Here is a 19,414-nt window from a genome sequence, read left to right on the forward strand (position 1 = left end):
ACCGAAAAGTTGATGATGGACCTCACGCTAATCTTGTGTTGGTGAAAAATCCTTTTCGCCTTTCTAATAATTTTTTTTTTCTCTCTTCCCCCTCTCACACTTTTTCCCTCTCCCACACTTTTTCCCTTTCTCAGGCCCTTTTTCCCTCTTTTTCCCCTTCTCAGGCCTTTTTCCTATTACACATTTCTTTTTTTGATGATTTCAATTTTTTATAAATAGTGAAGACATTTAGTTTTTTTTTGTTGTTGTCAAATTTTAAAAATAAAAATATAATTTTAACAATTATAAATCACTTTGGCCACTCTATTGGAAATAATCATCCATTGGTTTTAATTATCGTAACAATCATCACACTTATTATTATTTTTTTTTATTTATACACCAAATCATCAAGTCATTTGGTATCTTTCATTTATTTTATTTTATCTGATCATCATTTACTGTTATTACAAACATCCATCCATTTCCTTATTTGGATCAATTTTATTTTTTTCATAATACGTTTTGTTACTTTTTATAAAAAGTAACTGGTGCTCACTACTAACAATCATCAACAATATTATTATATTAATAATAATATCCATCTATCAAGATAATCAATCATCCATCCATTTACGAAAAAATACTTAACACTTGCGCTCGTGCTAGATCTAAGTTGGAATATCATGTTAAAAACAGCTGGGATGCAGTATAAATTGAACAAGCGAAACAACACTGAACGACGAGTACGAAGCTTATCTTGGAAATGGGACATACAGTTAAATCACTTCCTCTTTACCAATAACAACAACTGCAGCGGTGTGCCAGGTGATAGCGGATAGTGATATGACTTTTTTTTATTTTATGAAATTTATTATTTATGCCCAATTTTTTTTATGCCCTTTTCTTTCCTTTTGTCTTTCTTTCCTTTTATTTTTTTTTATTCTTATTTTATTTATTTTTTTTTTCATTTTTTATTTGAACCGTGTTTATCACGGTAAGTACATTCCTTAACTTTTTTTATGTTTTATTAACTATGACTCTTATGCTTAAATGAAATTATAGGTTCTTTTATGCTTCAAATATTCTTTTTATTGTCTCGTCTCATTTCACCAGGTAATGCTTTTTTTTTTTTTTTTTTTATAGGTTTGAAAAAGGTTCAGTCTCTAACAAACAACTGATGCTCTGTCTTTCTGAAAGTCAACGGAAACTGCTGGATGGTATTGGGTTTAGTGGCAAGGGCAAAATTGAACGTGTGATGATGGAATGCTCAGGGTATATATGATATCATACAAGCTATTGTACTAACACCTTATCTTACTCACTCACGCTTATAGGGAACAAGATGGAAATCATACCGAAGAAGATACTCTGAAGTTAATGGAATATACCAGCAACTGTTTGAAAAATGAAATGAATCAGTATCAGTATGCATCTTGGACGACGTTTGGAAGACGACGTATATTTGCCTGTGCAATGTATTGGGAACAAGCTGACTTTACTATCCACTAGTCGTATGGGAATTGGAAAATGGTGCTTTGTGGAGATACTGTCTGCAATTGTACCAAGGGATTGGGAAGATCGATACTATTTGAATCGTTTAATGGAACTGTTGATGAAATTAAAGGTAAGATGATCATCATTGGAATCAAATGACTGACAATTAATGTACATATTAGGAAAATGCTACGTGAACAAGAAGTAACCATGACTTTGAAGCCAGAACAATCAGGACGGGTTCCGTGGATGCCAAGGATACAATCAAAGCGGTCAATCGATTAGGCCAAGCAACAAAGTCATTATAGTCTTATTCTCTTTATCTAATATGTATGTTATTCTTTCTTGTATATCATTATCATAGTATGCCCTTTTTACAATATCCCCAATACCAATAAATATTTGATTTTAGTCAATCCTTTTTTTTTTTTTTTTTTTTGTGTCTATATTCACAGCCAAAGACATGGTCATCAAATACAGCCGAATCAACATAATAAAAAAAAAGAAGAGAAAAGAAAGATTATTCCTATATCATCTTTATATGACTTTATGGAATTTATAGTTTACTTGACCTAAAAATGATGATCATTAAACCAGATTGGGACTGAACATAGATCAAACATATCATTCTGTTTCACTTGATGCCATATCTCCCAATCTATAGAGTAAGTTAAAGTAAGGAATAATAAAGATTTAATTTCGCCATCCTTCTTCCAGAAATGATCATCATGCAATACCACCACTCAGTTCCTATCGTACTTATAATAGGATTTTATCTGAGATTATCAAACGATGATTAACACGAAATGATACTCAATGTATATATGGATCGATGTTTTTTTTTTTTTTTTTTTTTTTTTTTTTTTTTTTTTTAAAAAAAAAAAAAAAAAAAGAACAGCTTATTGATATTTTTTATTTGTATAACTTTACAATTCTAATAACGATTGATTCAATAAAGAGTGGGGTTGTGATATGTAAACTAGAGAAATAGGAGAAAAAAATGTATATGTGAATGATAATACTACAAAATAAGAAAAAAAAAAGAGCGAACTAGTCTTTGTTGGTTGTTGATTTTTCCTTGCTATCTTCATCATCTTTGAGAATATCCTTCCAAACATTTTCAGCTTGTTCCTTGCTAATTGAATCAAAACAGACCTTGAAAACATCATCATAAGTATCCACAGGAATACCAGTCATTCCTTCCTTGATATGATCGGGAAGATCTTCCCAATCGGCCTTGTTGTCCTTGGGGAAGAGAATAGTGTCTACTTTGGATCGTTTGGCGGCAATGGTCTTTTCCTTCAAACCTCCAATTTGTAATACCTTTCCAGTCACAGTTAATTCACCAGTCATGGCAATGTTGGGCTTCACAGGTTGATTCAATGCAAGTGAGATCAAAGAAGTTGCCATAGTAATACCGGCAGAAGGACCTATTTGTTATATTTTTTTTATCATAAATAAAATATCAGTATTACATGGTATTTTTTTTTTATCTGTTTCTACATACCATCTTTGGGTACAGCACCAGCAGGACAATGAAGATGTAATTTAGCCTTCTCAAAGAATTTGTTATTAGGATAATGAGTGGCCATAAGAGATTTGGCAAAAGTGTATGCAATACTTGTTGATTCCTTCATAACATCACCAAGTTGACCGGTTTTAGATAGTCCAGGCGTTGATTTGGGAGTAAGAGAGGATTCCAAAACGGATTCAATATATAACGATGATCCACCTATATACAACAAATATTATTATTTTTCTTAAGAAATGACAACCTCTATTTCCTTTTTTTTTTTTTTTTTTTTTTTTTTTTTTTTTTAATTCTTACCCATACTAGTCCAGGCTAAACCCATAATCACACCAGGTGGAGTCTTTTCATAAAGTCGATCAGATTGGAATACAGCAGGACCCACATAATCACGTAAATTATCACTGTCAATGTTGATGTTAATGTTACCAGGGATTTCCAATGGTTTACGTTCATCCTTTGGTTGTTGTTCTACGTTATCAAGTTCTTCAGGTTGATGAGCATCGGCTTTTGTTTGATCTATTTCTTCATCGCCAACTTGTTCCACTACATTAAGAGCTGCCTTTCGGAATACCTTGTCGATTTGTTTCTTCAAATTTCGTACACCACTTTCACGACAATAATTCTTGATAAGGGTGTCAACGGCCGCACTGGTAAGATTCACATTGACATGTTCCAAACCTGAAGATTTCTTTGCAGCGGGGGCCAAGTATTTTTCAGCAATGGCAGCCTTTTCTTCGGCAACATAACCAGAGAGTTGAATGACTTCCATACGATCCAAAAGAGGCCCAGGAATGGTGTCGAGTACATTGGCAGTACATACAAACAATACCTTGGAAAGATCAATAGGCACATCCATGTAATGATCCAAGAAGCTTGCATTTTGTTCAGGATCCAACAATTCTAGTAAGGCAGAGGAGGGATCACCTTGATGACCACGACCAACCTTGTCAATTTCATCAATCAGAATCAATGGGTTTTCCGTCTGTACCTTTTTGAGAGCTTGAATCACTTTACCAGGCATAGCACCCACATAAGTACGTCGATGACCCTTGATTTCAGCCACATCCGTCAATCCACCTACAGAGAAACGATAGAATTCACGATCCAACGCACGTGCAATGCTTTTTCCAATGGAAGTTTTGCCAACACCAGGAGGACCAGATAAACATAAAATCTTGCCTTCCACTGATCCACGTAATTTACTGACGGCAATGAATTCCATAATCCTATCCTTCACATCCTTCAATCCATAATGATCTTCATCCAATACAGTTTTGGCGTGATGCATATTGTAATTTTCACGAGAACGTTGACCCCAGGGAACTTGAGTTAACCAATCTAAATAGTTTCTTGTGACATTGAATTCAGATGCAGCAGGTTCTAAATGGGCCAATTTGTTGATTTCCTAATCATAAACTAATTAGTTGATATTTTTTTTTTTTTTTTTTATTAGGTACTTACTTCATCAAACACTTTCTTTACACCTTGAGGCATAGCTAGTTTCCCAGCCTTTTCTTTGAATCCTTCTACTAATTTATCTTTGCCATCACTTTCCAAACCAAGTTCCTTTTTGATCCCTTTGAGTTGTTCCATCAAATAATATTCACGTTGTCGTTTGGCAATTTTGCTTTCTACTTCCTTTGAGATCTTATTTTGTAATTGAGCATTCATCAGTTCCTTTTTGAGCACCAATAAAGATTTTTGTAATCGATCATCCACAGCCAATGTTTCCAAGACTTCTTGCAATTCCATAGGTTCACCAGCAGAGACAGCAGCTGCAAAGTCAGCAAGTTTGGCAGGTTCTTCAAATACATTTCCAGCAGATTGAGACATGGAGAAACTAGCAATTTGATCACGGAACAAAGGATTCAAAGAAGCAATATCCTTGAACACTGATACAATTTCTGATGTGACAGCACGTACTAAGGGACTTTTCTTCGAGTAAGGTAGATCTTCAAGGTTTTCCACGTTTGCTAATGACACATGATAATCTCTTGTCAGGAATGATGTTGCGTATTGTTGCGTGTTTTCCTTGATATTTTCTTTCTCTAAAGTAGATGATTCTAGTTCTTCTTTTGCTACTTTGTCACCTAATGTATCTACCAAAAAAAAAAAAAAATAGATTAGATTCCATTCCTCTCTCTCTTTTATTTATTTATTTATTTTTTTTTTACTTGTGATCATTCATACCTGACATGAGTTCTTCACCTGGTACCACATTTTCACGTTTTACATCATGTTTTGATTCTATTGATTTTTTGCTGTCATGATCATGTACCAAGGCATCTTCTTCCAATTCAATTTTTGCAGTGGTAGGATGTCGTTGTTGTTGAGAGGAGGTAGAGAGAGGTAAAAGTTCTTTCATTTTGATCCGACGGTGAGGATACAATACAGCGGTCAATCCAGCATCTTCTTCCTTGCCATCTTTTCCAGCACTAGCAGGGAACACACTTGTAATTTGAGCAAAAACACCTACACGATGTACTTGATCCATACTAGTAATAGTGTCTACATCCAAATCTTCATCCTTGAGTAAAAACGCACCAACATAAGGCTGACCTCGTTTCAATAATTCCTTGATAGCAGCTGTCACATTAGGATCCTTAACTACCACGGCTTTATAAAATCCAGGGAACAGAGGACGTCGAGCAATAGGTAACGCCAATACTTGAGGATAAACATCAGGTACAGAAGGTTTTTGTAATTGATTGTCAATCACCGTACTATCGTCATGTCGAGGAGGTTTGCCGTCTCTACCACCACCACTACCATGTTCATTTCCATCACCATGTCCATTATTGCCATGTCTACCGTCGCCATGATCTACAGGGTCGTCATTGGGATCACGTTCACGCAATTGTAAGCCAGCTTGAGTAGATGCAGAACGGAAAAACTGTCGTTTCACGGAGGCTGCGGTTCGAAGAGGTTGAAGCATGACCAAAACAGAATTGGAAGGACTTGATTGTAAAGATTGTCGCAATACATCACCACCCCATAAACTAACCCCAGGTGCTGCACGTGTAGAAGTAGATGTTATTGTCCGTTTTGCTTGTTGAGTTGGTGTTTGGAATTGTGTAGCTAGAGTTTGGTTGAATTTTGACCGGGAGATTGTTTTTGAGACGTGAACTAAAAACGAGTGACTCATGTTTCAAGTGTTTTTTTCTGTTGAATAAAAAGTAAAAAGAAGGGATCAAGTTTTCTTTCTCTTTATTGGTAGCAAAAAAGGAAGACTGGGAGCTACTCCAAAAAAGAAAAAGGAAACAAGTAAAAAAAATATGAGAAAAAAAAATAGATAGGAATGGAAACAAGTGGAAAGAAATACGCAACACAATTATTCATCATGAATTTACACCCCGCAAACTTCAACTCTTTTAGGTCGACTGCTTTTCTTTAGTAACTTCCGCTTTGTCTGTGCATTCCAAAAAAAAAAAAAAAAAAAAAAAAAACTCTCTCCTTCTTTTACTCTTTCTTTCCTTTTTTTTCAACTTAAAATCTTCTTTTGTTTGAATATGCCTCTTCCTAAAAAGAAAAACCATGGTACTCTTGGTCGTGCTATGATCAAATCTCGTTTTCAAGGTCAACGCACTTTTGCTGTCGATGAAGGAAAATTGGTAGGTTGTTATCTTTTACCGCAGTCTCTCTATTTTATTATAAAACTAATCGTAAATCATATTAGCATACAACCGATATGGAAGGGGAAGGCGATAGTTGGATGAAGATGCGAAGTATTACTCAGGAAAATGATCTGGAAGCCTTTTTAAGTACTGCAGAACTTGCTGGGACTGATTTTGCTGCTGGTAAGTAGAAACATGGATATAAAAAGGGCAAAATCTAAGAAAAATGTGGTTCAAATGTTGATCTTTTTCATTTAGAACGTCTCAATGTCAAGGTGGTCCAAGATACATACAACAATCCTTTCTTATTGTCCGATAAAGAAGAAAAAGAACGTATTGAAAAACAAGAAGCTAATGTTGAAAGGTTATCCATTCCACGACGACCTCATTGGGAAAAGACTATGACAGCAGAACAAGTACAACGAAATGAACGTGAAAGCTTTTTGAACTGGCGACGTGGCATGGCTCAGTATGTTAATAATATATATATACTGAAAATCATAATGATATTTACTCATACCTTCTTTTTCCTTTTATTACTAGACTTGAAGAAGAAGAAGGATTATTATTGACACCATATGAAAAGAATTTAGAAGTGTGGCGACAACTTTGGCGTGTTATCGAAAGATCAAGATTGGTGGTACAAATTGTCGATGCTCGAAATCCTCTCTTGTTCCGTAGTGCTGATTTGGATAAATACGTCAAAGAAGTGGATCCCAGAAAGAACAACCTACTTTTGATTAATAAGGCTGACTTTTTGACTCGTGATCAGAGGTAAGATAATATATATATATATCAACATGATCTGATTTGTTTTCGTTATAATTAGATTACAATGGGCGGATTACTTTGATGCACATGATATTCGATACACCTTCTTTTCAGCAAAGGCAGCAACTACAGCACAAGAAGCAGCAAAGGCAGCATTACAACAACAAGAGCTTGAATCATCTTTGGAATCCAAGGATAGTAGCGATGATGATAATGAACAACAAGAGGAAGATCAAGTGACTGATACTTTAGCCAACACACATATTGATGACAAAAATAAGTCTCAAGAAAAAGAAGAAACAGAAGAAGAAACAGATGATCGTATCCGTATTCGCACCACTGGCAACTTGCTTGATCTTCTTATTTCAGAAACACCCAAGATGGATGACGATGAAGAAGGTGATGATCAGAAAATTGTGATCGGTTTAGTTGGTTATCCCAATGTTGGTAAATCAAGCACAATCAATGCGCTTATTGGAGAAAAGTGTGTATCTGTTTCTTCGACTCCTGGCAAGACCAAACATTTCCAAACCATTCATTTGACACCTTCTCTGATTCTTTGTGATTGTCCTGGTCTTGTGTTTCCTACCTTTTCCACCACCAAAGCTGATCAAGTATGTAATGGTGTTTTACCAATTGATCAACTTCGCGAACATACTGGTCCTACTTCATTGGTTGCCCGACGTATCCCTCAAGCTGTGTTAGAAGCTACCTATGGTATCAAAATAAGAACAATGCCAGTTGAAGATGGTGGTTCCGGTATTCCCACAAGTGCAGAATTTTGTTCTACTTATGCTAGTAAGTGAAATATATATATATATATATATCGATCATGATTGACTGATTTTTTTTTTTTCTAAAAGTTGCCAGAGGTTATTTCCGATCAAGTCAAGGGAATCCTGATGAATCACGTGCTGCAAGATATATTTTAAAAGATTATGTCAATGTAAGTACGATGTTTAAACCAAAAAAAAAAGGTACTGACAGAATGATCTATCATATAGGGAAAACTTTTATTCTGTCATCCTCCTCCTGGTGTGGATGAAGATGAATTTAATAAAGAGATTCATGAAGCAGCTCTCAAGACTCAAAAGAAACTTGCACCTACAACAAGAGTTCCTGCACATGCATTGAATTATGTCACACCTGCGGATGGAACAACGACACAACGAGGATCCAAAACCGAAGCTGTAGATAATGCTTTCTTCCAGAAACATATTGGAGCACCTAGTATTCGTGGCAAATATGCTGGTGGCATGCGTGGCGGCTTTTCACGAGTCAATTTATATCCTCATCAACAACGTACTGCGGAAGATGGAACAGTGTTACCTCAATCTCGACGTGAACGATTGGCTATGGTGCAACAAAATCTAGCAGATGCTGGCATGGGAAAGAAACACAAGAAGGGAAAGAAACATGTCAAGGTACGAAGTGGTGCTGGTTATGATTACATGTAGTTCTTTCTTCCCAATTTTTTTTTTTATATGTACATTTTCATCATACTTTTTATATATGCATTTGTTATCCCTCATTATTAGATCTTTTTTCTTTTTTTTATACATACATCGCCTTTATATCAATAAAAAAGAACAACTTTTGTACACCCTATGAATTTCTGCTTGATAAAAAAAAAAAGGTCTATAGGTCATTTGATTATATATATATATAATTTATTGAAAATATAAATACAAAAAGAATGTACAAAAAAAAAAGTCCAACTAAAATCTAATCCATTATATAACAAAATCTATATCATTTTCTTAAATCTTGCCAAAAAGAAACCACTTGTACGACTAATAAGAGGATCAAATCGTACACAATACTTTTCCAAGAGTTGTTGTTTATCGTCGTTGATTTGTTTGATGGGTGCCAAAGGAATATCAAGATCGGATACCAAAGGGATTTCTTCCAATATCGCCTCTGGATGTTGTTTTATAAACCATGCTACATTTTCCTCGTTTTGTTTGATGGTCAGAGAACATGTACTGTACACCATATAACCACCTTTTGACAGCAATGACCATCCACGTTCCATCAGGTCTCTCTATAAAAAAAATGATCAAGTCAGTCATCACCTTTCTTTTTTTTTTTTTATAGCGAACCTGTAATTGACAAATGGTATTCAGTCGATGTGTATCCATAAAGTTCTTTTCAAATGCATCCCATCCCCATTTTTCATACTGTTTCAATAAAAATAATAAGAATAATGAGATAATCTATTTTGTTTCATATATATATATGTATATTTACCTTGAGAATATGACTGATCGATCCATCATGAGTACATTCAGCATCCACCAAGACCTTATCATAGAGTCGATGTGTAGTGGAAGCATCATGTCGCAATGTTTTAGGAGCCCAAAAAGGTTTTTTCCAACCAACATCCACTTTCCGTTTCTTGTTTTTTCTTTCATCTTCTTCAAATAGAATAGAGCCCAAACGAGAAGGTGCAGGAACATCAAAAGTAGTGCCATCCGCTTCATACAATCGAACGCGAGAACCCACACGATACTTTTTCACCAAAGAACGACATGTTGCCAATCGATGACTTGCAATATCCACACCCGTTACTGTCCCTGTTCCTTGTAATCCCAGTACATTGGCAATCATACATAGTTTCGCCCCTGGTGCACAACAGAGATCAAGCACATGATCATCAGGTTGTAATTCAAGAGCTTCCACCGCTATTGCCGAACTTAAATCAATACCAAAAATTGTATGTTGTTGATATCTAAATAAAAAAAAAGTGATCAGTTTTGCATACATTTCTATTTTTTTTTTTTCTTTGTTCACTTACGCTGCAATGTCTACCAATCGAGGTAAATTATCTTCCAATTGAATACCAAAAAATCCTTTCATTGCTTGAACTTTCCATACATGGTTGGTTTTGAATTGTGTCTTGAGTTGGTCTAGAGTAGGTAGTTGGTCCAGTGGTAAGTGAGTATTCCAGCGTATATACCGAGGAAGTTGATCTACAGTGTAAATCTTGGGATCAATAGCATTGTCTTTCAAGAAAGATTGGAAAGATACTGGAAGTTGACTAATGTCGAACGTTGATGAGGATAACGTTGTTTGGTCATTAATGTCATCCAATTCATCCATATATCTATAATATAAAAGAACAAAAGAGGAAAAAAAAAAGGTAAAGACTAAAAAAAAAAAAAAAAAAAAAAAAAAAAAAAATCATCCTCCGACATATGGAAAGAACAAAAGCTTTTTATTGGCCATCAAGTAAAATAGAATTTGATTGGGATGGTACATGATAAATAATATATTCTACTTCACGTTTCAAATCATCACAATATCTATTCAAAGGTAAATCATTGTAATCATAACCAACTATGTATATAGAAAAAAAAAAAGGTCATTTGTAAGTGAATAGATTCTTCTACCTTTTTTTTATAACTTACAAGGATTTTCGATTTCTTCACCAATAGCGAGGATACCAAATAATGTAAAAGTGACTAGAGAAACAATAGGAATTACCAATAATCCAAGAGATTCAACCAAAGAAAAGGGTAAAAAGAAGATATAAAGTACTACACCTTGTTTTCTATAAAATAAAAAAAATATCAATAAAATTACATAGATATATATATATATATATATATATACTTACAAATGGATATTATAAGCCTTGGGAATAGGTGTATGTACAATGCGTTCAAATGCAGTCAAGGTATTCACGAGGGTATCCAAGGAACTGGTAGTAACAGAAACAAAATTGGATTCAATCTTGCCAGCGGCCTTGGCAGCATTGATATAAAGAGCAATACGGTATAAGATTTCCAAAGGTAACGAGATATCACCATCACCATTGTCTTGAAGATCTTCTTCAGAAGTAAATGGAGATCGATCACCATGTTCAGGAGGAGGCGATGATAATGACGATGATGATGAGTTAGATGATGCATATGTGTTGACAGAGGTTGGTAATAAAGGTTGCGTTTCAGATGATTTTTGTTTTTTACGTCGTTGTTGTCGATCTTCATCATGAGCCATTTTCACTGCACTTTTTTGAATGGAGGCAGCAGAACTATCAGCAATATCAGTGTCTGGGAAGAATTGTTTGATCAAGGAACGACGCATATTATGAACATCGTTGGGATGATCAGGATTCAATGAACCTGTACGACTAAGAGGCTTGATTGTATCATGAAGAGAGACCACCAAAGGTGCAGATTTCATACCATGAGCAATATTATGAGCAGTTTGTCTGATATTCAGTTTCGAGATAGAATGAGTTCCTTTTCTAGTAACGGCCGGTTTAGCACCATAAGTGACACTAGCTGGTACCCAATCTCGGGGTAAGAGTTCCTGCACTAGAAAGAAAGAAAAAAAAATAAATGTTATATTTATATATATATATATATCTAGATATAATCCCCTTACAGTCATAATAATCCGTTCCATATTCATGTCGTAAATGATGTTTAGTAGCAACAAAGAAAGCCAATAATAACTTGATACAACGCATTTTTTGAATATGATCTTCTTGAGAATTTTCAGGTACGTTGATCCAAATTTGACGAGAGAGATTACGAATGGTAGCAGTAACGGTTTGAATTAAACATCTTCCATTGTTGTATCGTTCATAAGCAGTATTCACTCTGAAGGCTAAAAGAAGACCCAAAGCCACACTAACCGAACCCACTATATCGGGATCAAAAATAAGTAAACATTGTGTATTTCCATTTCTGTCTTTTTTTTTACTTACATACAGAAAGTGGTACACCCACTTCAAGTTCAAGTTTTTCATAACAAATATAAATGAGTAAAGAGAATAGAGACATACCCATCACAGGTGCTAAGGTAGGAAGTAATACAGATCCTTTCCATCTTAATACATCTGGCCAAGATAATTGATGATCAATATAACGCGCAAGACTACCAAAGAATCCAGGTCTTTGAATAAAAGGTATATCTATTTATATATAAGAAAGTCAATTCGTTTGTTTTTTTTTATTTTTTTTTTAAAAAGAAAAAAAGAAATGATATTACCCTTTCCCATAATAAAAGAAAAAGAAAAAAAAAAAAGACAGAAAAAAAAAATGACAGCAAAAAAAAAAGAAAGAAAGGGAGAAATAAGAAAAGAAGGAGTCTCGTGAAAATGTAAGCATCAAAAAAAAAAGTTTCATTGACCGATTATCTCCTTTTTTGGGATTTGGCAAATGCTTAGGGGGACACAGAAAAAAAAAAATTTTTTTTTTTTTTTTTTTGATGCATACTGAAGTAAAAAAAAAAAAAAAAAAAATTGACTGTCAGACCACCCATGTCTCCCTTTTTTCCGGCGTAGTCATCAAAAAAATATGTTTATCATCATCATCATCATCATTATTTTCATTTTTTTTATTTTATTTTGAATATTTGGCCAAGTCATGAAACCTCAAATGAACTGATATCATTTTCGGGGATTATCTTGGCTGTTTCTTATTCCCAACTCTTTCATTGATAATAAAGAATCCCCTTTCTAGAATGGAAATCTAGTAAAAGATGACGGTAGCAGGGTTTTATAATTAAAGAAGAAAAAAAAAAATTATAATTAAAAAAAAAAATCCACCCTTTTATCTTTTTTTTTTAGGTGTTTCAAGGACCACTTTTTGATTTGCCCAATCAATGTACACCGGAAATACAATATCCCAGCTCCGTAAAATAGAGTTCAAAAAGTTTATTATTTTGACATTTAAAAGGTTGTAATATAAAACGAATAATAATAATAATAATAATAAAAAAAAAACTAATCTAGTCCATTGTACACCTATGCATCATCTTTCTCTTCCAATTTGAGTTTATCCACCCTTGTTTTGAGATCATCAATGACTTGTTCCCTAAAGAAATGAAATGTGTTTATATATTTATATTATATATATATATATAATACTTACTGTATATCCAATGTATCCATAACAATCGCGGCTTGTGAGGTTGAGAGTCGACTTTTAATAGGTTTCTTCTCTTCTTTTGTTGATTTTTGATAAGAATTGATTTGTGATCTCAGTTTCTCCATCCTTTGTAAATATCCCTTGACTTCTTTGTCCATACTATCCACCTTGTCAATCCATTCCTTTTCCTTATATGATAATCCTAATTGTTTTGCATTGGAAATATCACATAGCATCCGATCAATACGTAAAGAGATTTCAGTATGTTTCTTTTGTGCTGATTTGATCTTGTTCATGGCTGTAGAATCTGATTTGTATAGGGATGCTCGTTCATAAAGATCGGATAAAGTTTCAATTTGTCGTTCATATTCTTGTTTTTGTGTTGCGAGTCTATAAAGACATAAAAGGATGAGTTTGGAAAAACGATTATATTGAATGAAATAATCAGTTACCTGGTATTCATTTGAGAAACACATTTTGTCACATCACGGATATCTTGTCTGATTTTGGTAGCAGTAGACACTAAAAAGTTCAATGTTTCTTTTGTAATCACCACTTCTTTGTTGCCACCTAATTCGGGAGGAATGACTACCTTCGCATTGGATGAATTGATCAAGTTTTGTAAAGTCTTGGGAGGTTCAAATTCAGAAAATGACAGTAATGGTTGATAGGATGTAAGAGAATCGTCAACAGTGCTTTTCATGACCTTGTTGAGTTCCGATGACCGGTTCATCACATTGCGAAGATTCATATCAACACCAATCATACGACAATTTGCATCCAATGAGAGTAAGGAATAAGATAAAAAGGTATCACTAAGAACCACCATACCGATGATAGGATCCACTGTTCCTCTAATATAAAAAAAAAAAAATTAGATTATCACATTTGACCCCTTTTTAACTAATCACTTACGTTTCAAAGGGAGCTGTGTTAACTAGACATCGAACTTGTGAAGTATTTTCTTTTTGAATATAAGAGGTTAAAACTTCATCCCCATCCTGTGATTGCACCTTTTTCTTCAGTTCCAATAATTGATCCATCCATTCCTTTGTTGAGATAGCATGTACACCAGCAGCATGGTAAGCATAATACGTATCATTATAAATTGAGTCATTGACAAGCCATATAGGAGCATTGTTGAGTTGTGGCGTTTTGAATTGAATCGTTTCGTGAAGAGTGGCACGAGGTAAAAAGGCTACGGAGGATTGAATCATTGACAACTACTCAATATGTACATATAAGTATAGTCAAACATGAGTACGTGCAACAGAGAACGGATCAGCAATCTTTTTTTTTTTTTTTTTGTTTTACCTCCTTGTACCAAGATTGTTGGACACTTTTTCCAGAAGGTAAAATCCACTGTCCACTGATACCACCTGCCAAGAGATAATTTCGTACAATTCCATTTGTAAATCCGAGAGCAATCACATTCAAACCATTTGATTGTACAAAAAGCATATCGCTAACTTTGGTCGGGGATGTTTTATCTTGCCATTGATTCTGTTTGATGATAAAAGGTCCTTGAGGTTGTACTTGAAGAGGTGTAGAGGTTGGATCACTTTTAACAAAAAGTTGACCTCTGTCCATCATGGCGAGTGAGGTGCTTTTCTCTTGTTGAGCCGTTTTGATCAAGTCGCAAATCCATTCAAATTGTAGTCGGAAGTAATAGTATACTGGGTTTACTGGATCATTGTCATTTTCTTTACTTTCAGAGAGAATTTTATTGCAATTGGTGATGGCCATACAGGCAAGTGATTCTAAATGTTGTCGTCGAACCATACTACATTCAAAAGAAAGCAATATATATATATATATATATATATATAGATATGTTATAAAATTTTGTTATTGATCTGTAGTTGTAGGTGGATTCTTTCTTTTTTTTTTTCCTTACCTTTTTGATGGTAACACTGGACAAAGTGCATACATATGACCATTCTCCAAAGTATAGTAAACTGTAAAAGGTTCCCATCCACTAGAATCGTGACTGATTCCACCCAATGCAAAGGTCGATACTTCTTCATCTTGTTCCATTTCATCATCCACTGTAATACTAGTTTGTTGAATTTTTGATGACGATTTTCGTTGTGATGATGTCAAATCAAATTGTTGTTCAGGATCATCGATATTTGTACTAACATCAAACATTCTATGTAACAAATAATAATTAACCTTTTTATCAATCCACATTTTTGTATACATCTTCTCTATTTACCGAAGCATGCTGTCACCGGATAAGACCATTAAATGAGTTCGTGTTTCACTAAGTGGATGCCAATCAATTTTTAATAGACGTGTTGAAGGTGTATACAAGTTTTGACCAATGATTAAAGTTTTGCAAAAGACAGTTTGGTTGGAAATAACAGCCATTGAAGGATCAGATTGACTTGAGAATCCTTTACGAGGTAAGCACACTACAGCAAGTTGATGTTCGCCAGCCACAGCAAGAAGAGCTCCATTGGAGTTTGGTAAAATGGTGTCAATATCGAAATCAATACCAGGTGTTTCAAGAGTCTATTCCAACAAAAAAAGAGTTAGTTATTGCAAAAAGTTTGTCATATTAAATAATATTTTACCTTGTGAGGCATATTCAATAAATGTGATACTTGTATATCATTCAGATCAGATTCAATAAGTTGTTCAGTAGTATCGATCCACGCGTTCTTGAATTCTGTCAAGTTGAGTACTCGAATGCAAGATCCAACAGCAAGAAATAAATCATTACCACGTAAAGCCAAAAGACGAGTACACCGCTGTTGAGTGCTTCCAAAACCAATTGTAAAGTTGTTTCCAGGACGTTGTTGTGCTGCGTTTCTAAGGTCGCGAAGTCGTTTACCTTCTGCTACAGAAAGTTGAAAGATTCCATGGTTGCTGAGTTGATCTAACCAATTATCTTTGAGATTGGATGTATCTGCCATGATGTTGTATTGGTCCTGTATATATGAGTTTGGATATAATATAAAACTATTTCCAGTGAACGCTCAATGCAAAAATGGAAGTTAAAAAAAGAAAAAGAGAGCGAGAAAAACAACAAAGGAAAAAAAAAATTGACTGCGCGTGAATTTTCATTTGCCTGCCAATCCACACATGCGTTTCAGATACCGATATGCTGGGGCGACCTTTACATAAAATGTGGTACTCGTGCTTTTCTCTTTTTCTTTTTCTTTTTCTTTTTTTTTTTTCTTTTTCGCATATACACATTCATATATATCTAATCTATTCAACATGCCTATTCTTGAAGTCACCTCTCAAAAGTCCCCCAAAGATTTATCTGCCTTTATCAAACGATTATCTGCCGTGTTCGCTGAACATATTGGAAAACCTGAAGCTGTATGTTTGGTGACCTTCACCAAGGCCGATGATGTTTGTTTTGCTGGAAGCAATAATCCTGCTTATCTTGTCCGTGTCGGTGGTATTGATGTTATTAGTGAAGAACGCAACACAAATGTCACCAAGGCTGTCACTCACATTCTTGACGAAGAACTTGGTATTCCCAACGACCGTGGGTTTGTCTTGTTTAACGAATATCCTTCTGCCAACATTGGTTTCAAAGATACTACTTTCCGTTCTATTCTTAAGAAATAAATAAAAGATTTATATCCTATTGTCTTCAAATGTCATCATGTCCTTATTTTTGATTTTATCCATTGTTGTTTGGTGTATTTTTTTTTACGGTTATTAGTCATAGTATGTTCCCCAAATGTTTCTATTTTTATTTTTCTTGCTGACTCATGATATGACCTCAATGTATCATTTTTATTTAATATTAAAACTTTAAAAAACTAAGATCCCTTTTAAGGTCTCAAACATTTTTTTTTTAAAAAAAAGAAAGGCTTTGACTCTTTTTTTTTTGTCTTACGACAAACCTGTTCAAAATTTGGATAAACTGCAACATATTCTTGACGATTTCCCACATCAAATCTTATTTTAGTATTAAAGCCTAATCCTTTTGTGATGTATATCATCATCTATATGTCTATGAAAAAAATTGTTTGGTTTAAAAAGAAAAGAGAAGCATCGTTTATTGGGTAAAGGAATAAGAATAATAAAAAGAGATAATGACTATAAACTAAGCAGTAGATTCTTCTTGGTTGTCCTTCTTCTTCAAAACAAGAGGTACACCAGTGACGCGTTTCCATAAATCTTTTACATCATCACATACAGTTTCAAAGTGGGAAGTAGCATCATAGGATCGAGAAACAAAGACTTGATCTTGAGTACCATCCTCACTAGCAATTTCCAAAGGAGATACAGACACAAATCTATGATTTAAAAAAGAGAAAAAAAAAAAAAAGAACAAGATGAGAAATATATCCTTTTGATTTATCATTTTTCATATATATTACTTGTCTACAATAGGGCCCAAAAGTTTCAATCCTTCTTGAATTTCCATTTCAGCGGGCTTATCGGTTTCAACAATAGTAGAAACAATAGCCAAATAATAATCCTTTGCACAGACATTGTGAGCACTACTGACACATGCCACATAAACATCATGCTTGCGACCAATTTGATTTTGAGGAATGACGATTTGTACAGAATCAGCATCACCAGTACCAGGGATAGGATGGTTGAGAATACAGATAGCACGAACAACGGAACCAATCTTCTTGGCTTTGGTAGGAGCATAAGAAGGATCGCAAATGATTTGTTTTGCACGAGCAATACCTTCAGCAGTCTTGACACCAATAGCTTTGCCTTGATCATCATATAAAATTTCTTGAGCATCCATATTAAGCATGTAAGTACCACCATAAACGGCACTCAAACGAGCAAATGCTTGAGGCAGATCACCAAGACCATACAAAGGATAGATATAAGGACTCTTGCCATAACGAAGGACAGAAGCAGCATACAAACGTACCTTTTCCACAGTATCACGAGCAGGTTCGTTTAAGTAATTATCATCCAAATGAAGAGCCATAGCATGACCAATGAATTCTTGAGTATCAGCAGCCAATCCGAATTGTTTGAAGACTTCAGACATTTGAACAGTGGAAATGTTGATACCGTTGTGAGTAGAAGGATCAGCGTCGTTATATTTTTGAGCCCATTCCAAAAACTTCTTCATACGTCGCTTTTCAAAGATACCCATCAAAGGAGAAGATAAAGCTTCGACTTCATTGGATGGCACTTTAGAGATCTTGGTACCCTTGTTGTAAACCACAAATGAACCAGCAATTTGCTTGAATTCCAAATAGCGAGTAACATCAGTATGTGTCAAGAATCGAACAATTTCACCATTGGCCATCATAAACTTGGGGATAAGATCAATGTTCCAGTCACGGTCACGACCCAATGTAGGAGGTACTTCTGTTCCAGGTCTAAACTTTTCAAATAACTATAGTATATATATATATATAATTAATTATCATCTCTTCTTCTTTTTTTTCTTTAGATGATATTCCCTTTTTTTTTATATATGTATATGATCTTACCTGAGTCAAGTTCAAAGAAGCAGATTCAGCACCATAATAACTGTTTCGGTCCAAATGTAACACTTTCTTTCCATCAACTGATAATAAACCTGACAAGATACATTCGGTCAAACCAGTACCTAGAACAATAACATCGTAATCTTCATCCTGGACAATATTAAAAATAATGAGTTAAAAACTTAATAACAAACAAAAAAACAAAAAAAAAATAAAAAACAATACAAAGACTTCTATTTTTTTTTACTCTTTCTTCTCATCCTTACCATGATATATGTATACGCGCGTCAACAAAAGATTAAAGAAAAAGAAAAAGAAGAGATCCAACTTTTTTTTTGTTGGCTCCTTTCATTCATCATCCTATCCCGTGCACTCTTTCAAAGACCGATAGATATTTTCAACCAATCAGCTACTTGGAAACACATGTTGGGTTTTCATTCACTTTCATTATTTGATATTGTTAAAAAAAAGCAAAACAGAAAGGGGGAATGTTAGTAGCAGTACAGAAATAAGATGATTATGAATACTGCGTGTATGATGTATGTATGTGAGAGTGTGTGTGATACAAAAAAAGAGAAAGGGACAGGAACTGAAAATGGTAACTTTCAGCAGGCTACTGGCGCCAGTTTAAAAAAAAAAAGGGAATTTCTATTTTTTTTTTTTCTTTAAACTGTTTCTCTTTTTTCTTTTTTTTTTTTTTTT

At 34.4% G+C, this 19,414-nt stretch overlaps 9 protein-coding genes across 9 annotated transcripts; 3 read left to right on the top strand and 6 right to left on the bottom strand.

Annotated features, from left to right (window-relative positions):
- Positions 1-665: 665 nt before the first annotated feature.
- BX664DRAFT_389125 (uncharacterized protein) lies at positions 666-1,970 on the top strand (the record flags this gene model as incomplete). Its single annotated transcript, XM_051549519.1, has 6 exons — positions 666-807; positions 1,045-1,095; positions 1,137-1,254; positions 1,317-1,457; positions 1,492-1,606; positions 1,932-1,970. 6 exons carry the CDS (start codon positions 666-668, stop codon positions 1,968-1,970), a joined length of 606 nt encoding a protein of 201 aa, XP_051396251.1.
- Positions 1,971-2,372: 402 nt separating this feature from the next.
- BX664DRAFT_342583 (ATP-dependent protease La) lies at positions 2,373-6,297 on the bottom strand. Its single transcript, XM_051547177.1, has 5 exons — positions 5,198-6,297; positions 4,469-5,106; positions 3,305-4,412; positions 2,984-3,208; positions 2,373-2,906 (listed from the first exon to the last, which is right to left on the bottom strand). Exons 1-5 carry the CDS (start codon positions 6,150-6,152, stop codon positions 2,527-2,529), a joined length of 3,306 nt encoding a protein of 1,101 aa, XP_051396252.1. The 5' UTR covers positions 6,153-6,297; the 3' UTR covers positions 2,373-2,526.
- A 148-nt stretch (positions 6,298-6,445) lies between these two features.
- BX664DRAFT_342584 (uncharacterized protein) lies at positions 6,446-9,000 on the top strand. Its single transcript, XM_051547178.1, has 7 exons — positions 6,446-6,618; positions 6,684-6,804; positions 6,880-7,090; positions 7,165-7,395; positions 7,451-8,190; positions 8,256-8,338; positions 8,397-9,000. Exons 1-7 carry the CDS (start codon positions 6,517-6,519, stop codon positions 8,847-8,849), a joined length of 1,941 nt encoding a protein of 646 aa, XP_051396253.1. The 5' UTR covers positions 6,446-6,516; the 3' UTR covers positions 8,850-9,000.
- Positions 9,001-9,104: 104 nt separating this feature from the next.
- Positions 9,105-9,574, bottom strand: BX664DRAFT_38011 (uncharacterized protein). Its single transcript, XM_051548880.1, has one exon. It carries the CDS (start codon positions 9,425-9,427, stop codon positions 9,140-9,142), a length of 288 nt encoding a protein of 95 aa, XP_051396254.1. The 5' UTR covers positions 9,428-9,574; the 3' UTR covers positions 9,105-9,139.
- Positions 9,575-9,618: 44 nt separating this feature from the next.
- BX664DRAFT_269820 (S-adenosyl-L-methionine-dependent methyltransferase) lies at positions 9,619-10,494 on the bottom strand (the record flags this gene model as incomplete). The annotated part of the gene is made up of 2 exons (XM_051541068.1): positions 9,619-10,123; positions 10,190-10,494. The coding sequence occupies 2 exons, from the start codon at positions 10,492-10,494 to the stop codon at positions 9,619-9,621; spliced, it is 810 nt and encodes a 269-aa protein (XP_051396255.1).
- Positions 10,495-10,609: 115 nt separating this feature from the next.
- Positions 10,610-12,191, bottom strand: BX664DRAFT_367162 (Bestrophin, RFP-TM, chloride channel-domain-containing protein; the record flags this gene model as incomplete). Its single annotated transcript, XM_051548555.1, has 5 exons — positions 10,610-10,731; positions 10,803-10,945; positions 11,012-11,714; positions 11,785-12,045; positions 12,110-12,191. 5 exons carry the CDS (start codon positions 12,189-12,191, stop codon positions 10,610-10,612), a joined length of 1,311 nt encoding a protein of 436 aa, XP_051396256.1.
- Positions 12,192-13,039: 848 nt separating this feature from the next.
- BX664DRAFT_389129 (uncharacterized protein) lies at positions 13,040-16,297 on the bottom strand. Its single transcript, XM_051549520.1, has 8 exons — positions 15,854-16,297; positions 15,493-15,791; positions 15,172-15,426; positions 14,589-15,057; positions 14,190-14,497; positions 13,727-14,128; positions 13,278-13,664; positions 13,040-13,220 (listed from the first exon to the last, which is right to left on the bottom strand). The coding sequence occupies exons 1-8, from the start codon at positions 16,193-16,195 to the stop codon at positions 13,151-13,153; spliced, it is 2,532 nt and encodes an 843-aa protein (XP_051396257.1). The 5' UTR covers positions 16,196-16,297; the 3' UTR covers positions 13,040-13,150.
- Positions 16,298-16,447: 150 nt separating this feature from the next.
- BX664DRAFT_342590 (Tautomerase/MIF superfamily) lies at positions 16,448-17,090 on the top strand. The gene has a single exon (XM_051547179.1). It carries the CDS (start codon positions 16,503-16,505, stop codon positions 16,860-16,862), a length of 360 nt encoding a protein of 119 aa, XP_051396258.1. The 5' UTR covers positions 16,448-16,502; the 3' UTR covers positions 16,863-17,090.
- A 55-nt stretch (positions 17,091-17,145) lies between these two features.
- BX664DRAFT_38036 (GDP dissociation inhibitor) lies at positions 17,146-19,345 on the bottom strand. Its single transcript, XM_051548897.1, has 4 exons — positions 18,979-19,345; positions 18,716-18,862; positions 17,624-18,618; positions 17,146-17,539 (listed from the first exon to the last, which is right to left on the bottom strand). Exons 1-4 carry the CDS (start codon positions 18,979-18,981, stop codon positions 17,347-17,349), a joined length of 1,338 nt encoding a protein of 445 aa, XP_051396259.1. The 5' UTR covers positions 18,982-19,345; the 3' UTR covers positions 17,146-17,346.
- Positions 19,346-19,414: the final 69 nt, after the last annotated feature.

The sequence above is a fragment of the Halteromyces radiatus genome (assembly GCF_025201355.1).
Source record: "Halteromyces radiatus strain CBS 162.75 chromosome Unknown BX664scaffold_10, whole genome shotgun sequence".
Lineage (NCBI taxonomy): Eukaryota > Fungi > Mucoromycota > Mucoromycetes > Mucorales > Cunninghamellaceae > Halteromyces > Halteromyces radiatus.

What these genes read in the sequence shown, in the direction of transcription:
- BX664DRAFT_342590 (XM_051547179.1), top strand. Translation starts at nt 16,503, where the DNA reads ATGCCTATTCTTGAAGTCACCTCTCAAAAGTCCCCCAAAGATTTATCT.
- BX664DRAFT_38036 (XM_051548897.1), bottom strand. An exon ending in CTTCTTTGAACTTGACTCAG is followed by an intron (nt 18,619 to 18,715) that starts GTAAGATCATAT and finishes TATATACTATAG; the next exon opens with TTATTTGAAAAGTTTAGACC. An exon ending in TTGGGCCCTATTGTAGACAA is followed by an intron (nt 17,540 to 17,623) that starts GTAATATATATG and finishes TTTAAATCATAG; the next exon opens with ATTTGTGTCTGTATCTCCTT.
- BX664DRAFT_342584 (XM_051547178.1), top strand. Translation starts at nt 6,517, where the DNA reads ATGCCTCTTCCTAAAAAGAAAAACCATGGTACTCTTGGTCGTGCTATG. An exon ending in TTTTTGACTCGTGATCAGAG is followed by an intron (nt 7,396 to 7,450) that starts GTAAGATAATAT and finishes CGTTATAATTAG; the next exon opens with ATTACAATGGGCGGATTACT. An exon ending in TTTTAAAAGATTATGTCAAT is followed by an intron (nt 8,339 to 8,396) that starts GTAAGTACGATG and finishes TCTATCATATAG; the next exon opens with GGAAAACTTTTATTCTGTCA.
- BX664DRAFT_342583 (XM_051547177.1), bottom strand. Translation starts at nt 6,152, where the DNA reads ATGAGTCACTCGTTTTTAGTTCACGTCTCAAAAACAATCTCCCGGTCA. An exon ending in TTTAGCCTGGACTAGTATGG is followed by an intron (nt 3,209 to 3,304) that starts GTAAGAATTAAA and finishes TGTTGTATATAG; the next exon opens with GTGGATCATCGTTATATATT. An exon ending in TGGTGCTGTACCCAAAGATG is followed by an intron (nt 2,907 to 2,983) that starts GTATGTAGAAAC and finishes TATAACAAATAG; the next exon opens with GTCCTTCTGCCGGTATTACT.
- BX664DRAFT_389129 (XM_051549520.1), bottom strand. Translation starts at nt 16,195, where the DNA reads ATGGCAGATACATCCAATCTCAAAGATAATTGGTTAGATCAACTCAGC. An exon ending in TATTGAATATGCCTCACAAG is followed by an intron (nt 15,792 to 15,853) that starts GTAAAATATTAT and finishes TTGTTGGAATAG; the next exon opens with ACTCTTGAAACACCTGGTAT. An exon ending in CCAGTGTTACCATCAAAAAG is followed by an intron (nt 15,058 to 15,171) that starts GTAAGGAAAAAA and finishes TTTTGAATGTAG; the next exon opens with TATGGTTCGACGACAACATT.
- BX664DRAFT_38011 (XM_051548880.1), bottom strand. Translation starts at nt 9,427, where the DNA reads ATGGAACGTGGATGGTCATTGCTGTCAAAAGGTGGTTATATGGTGTAC.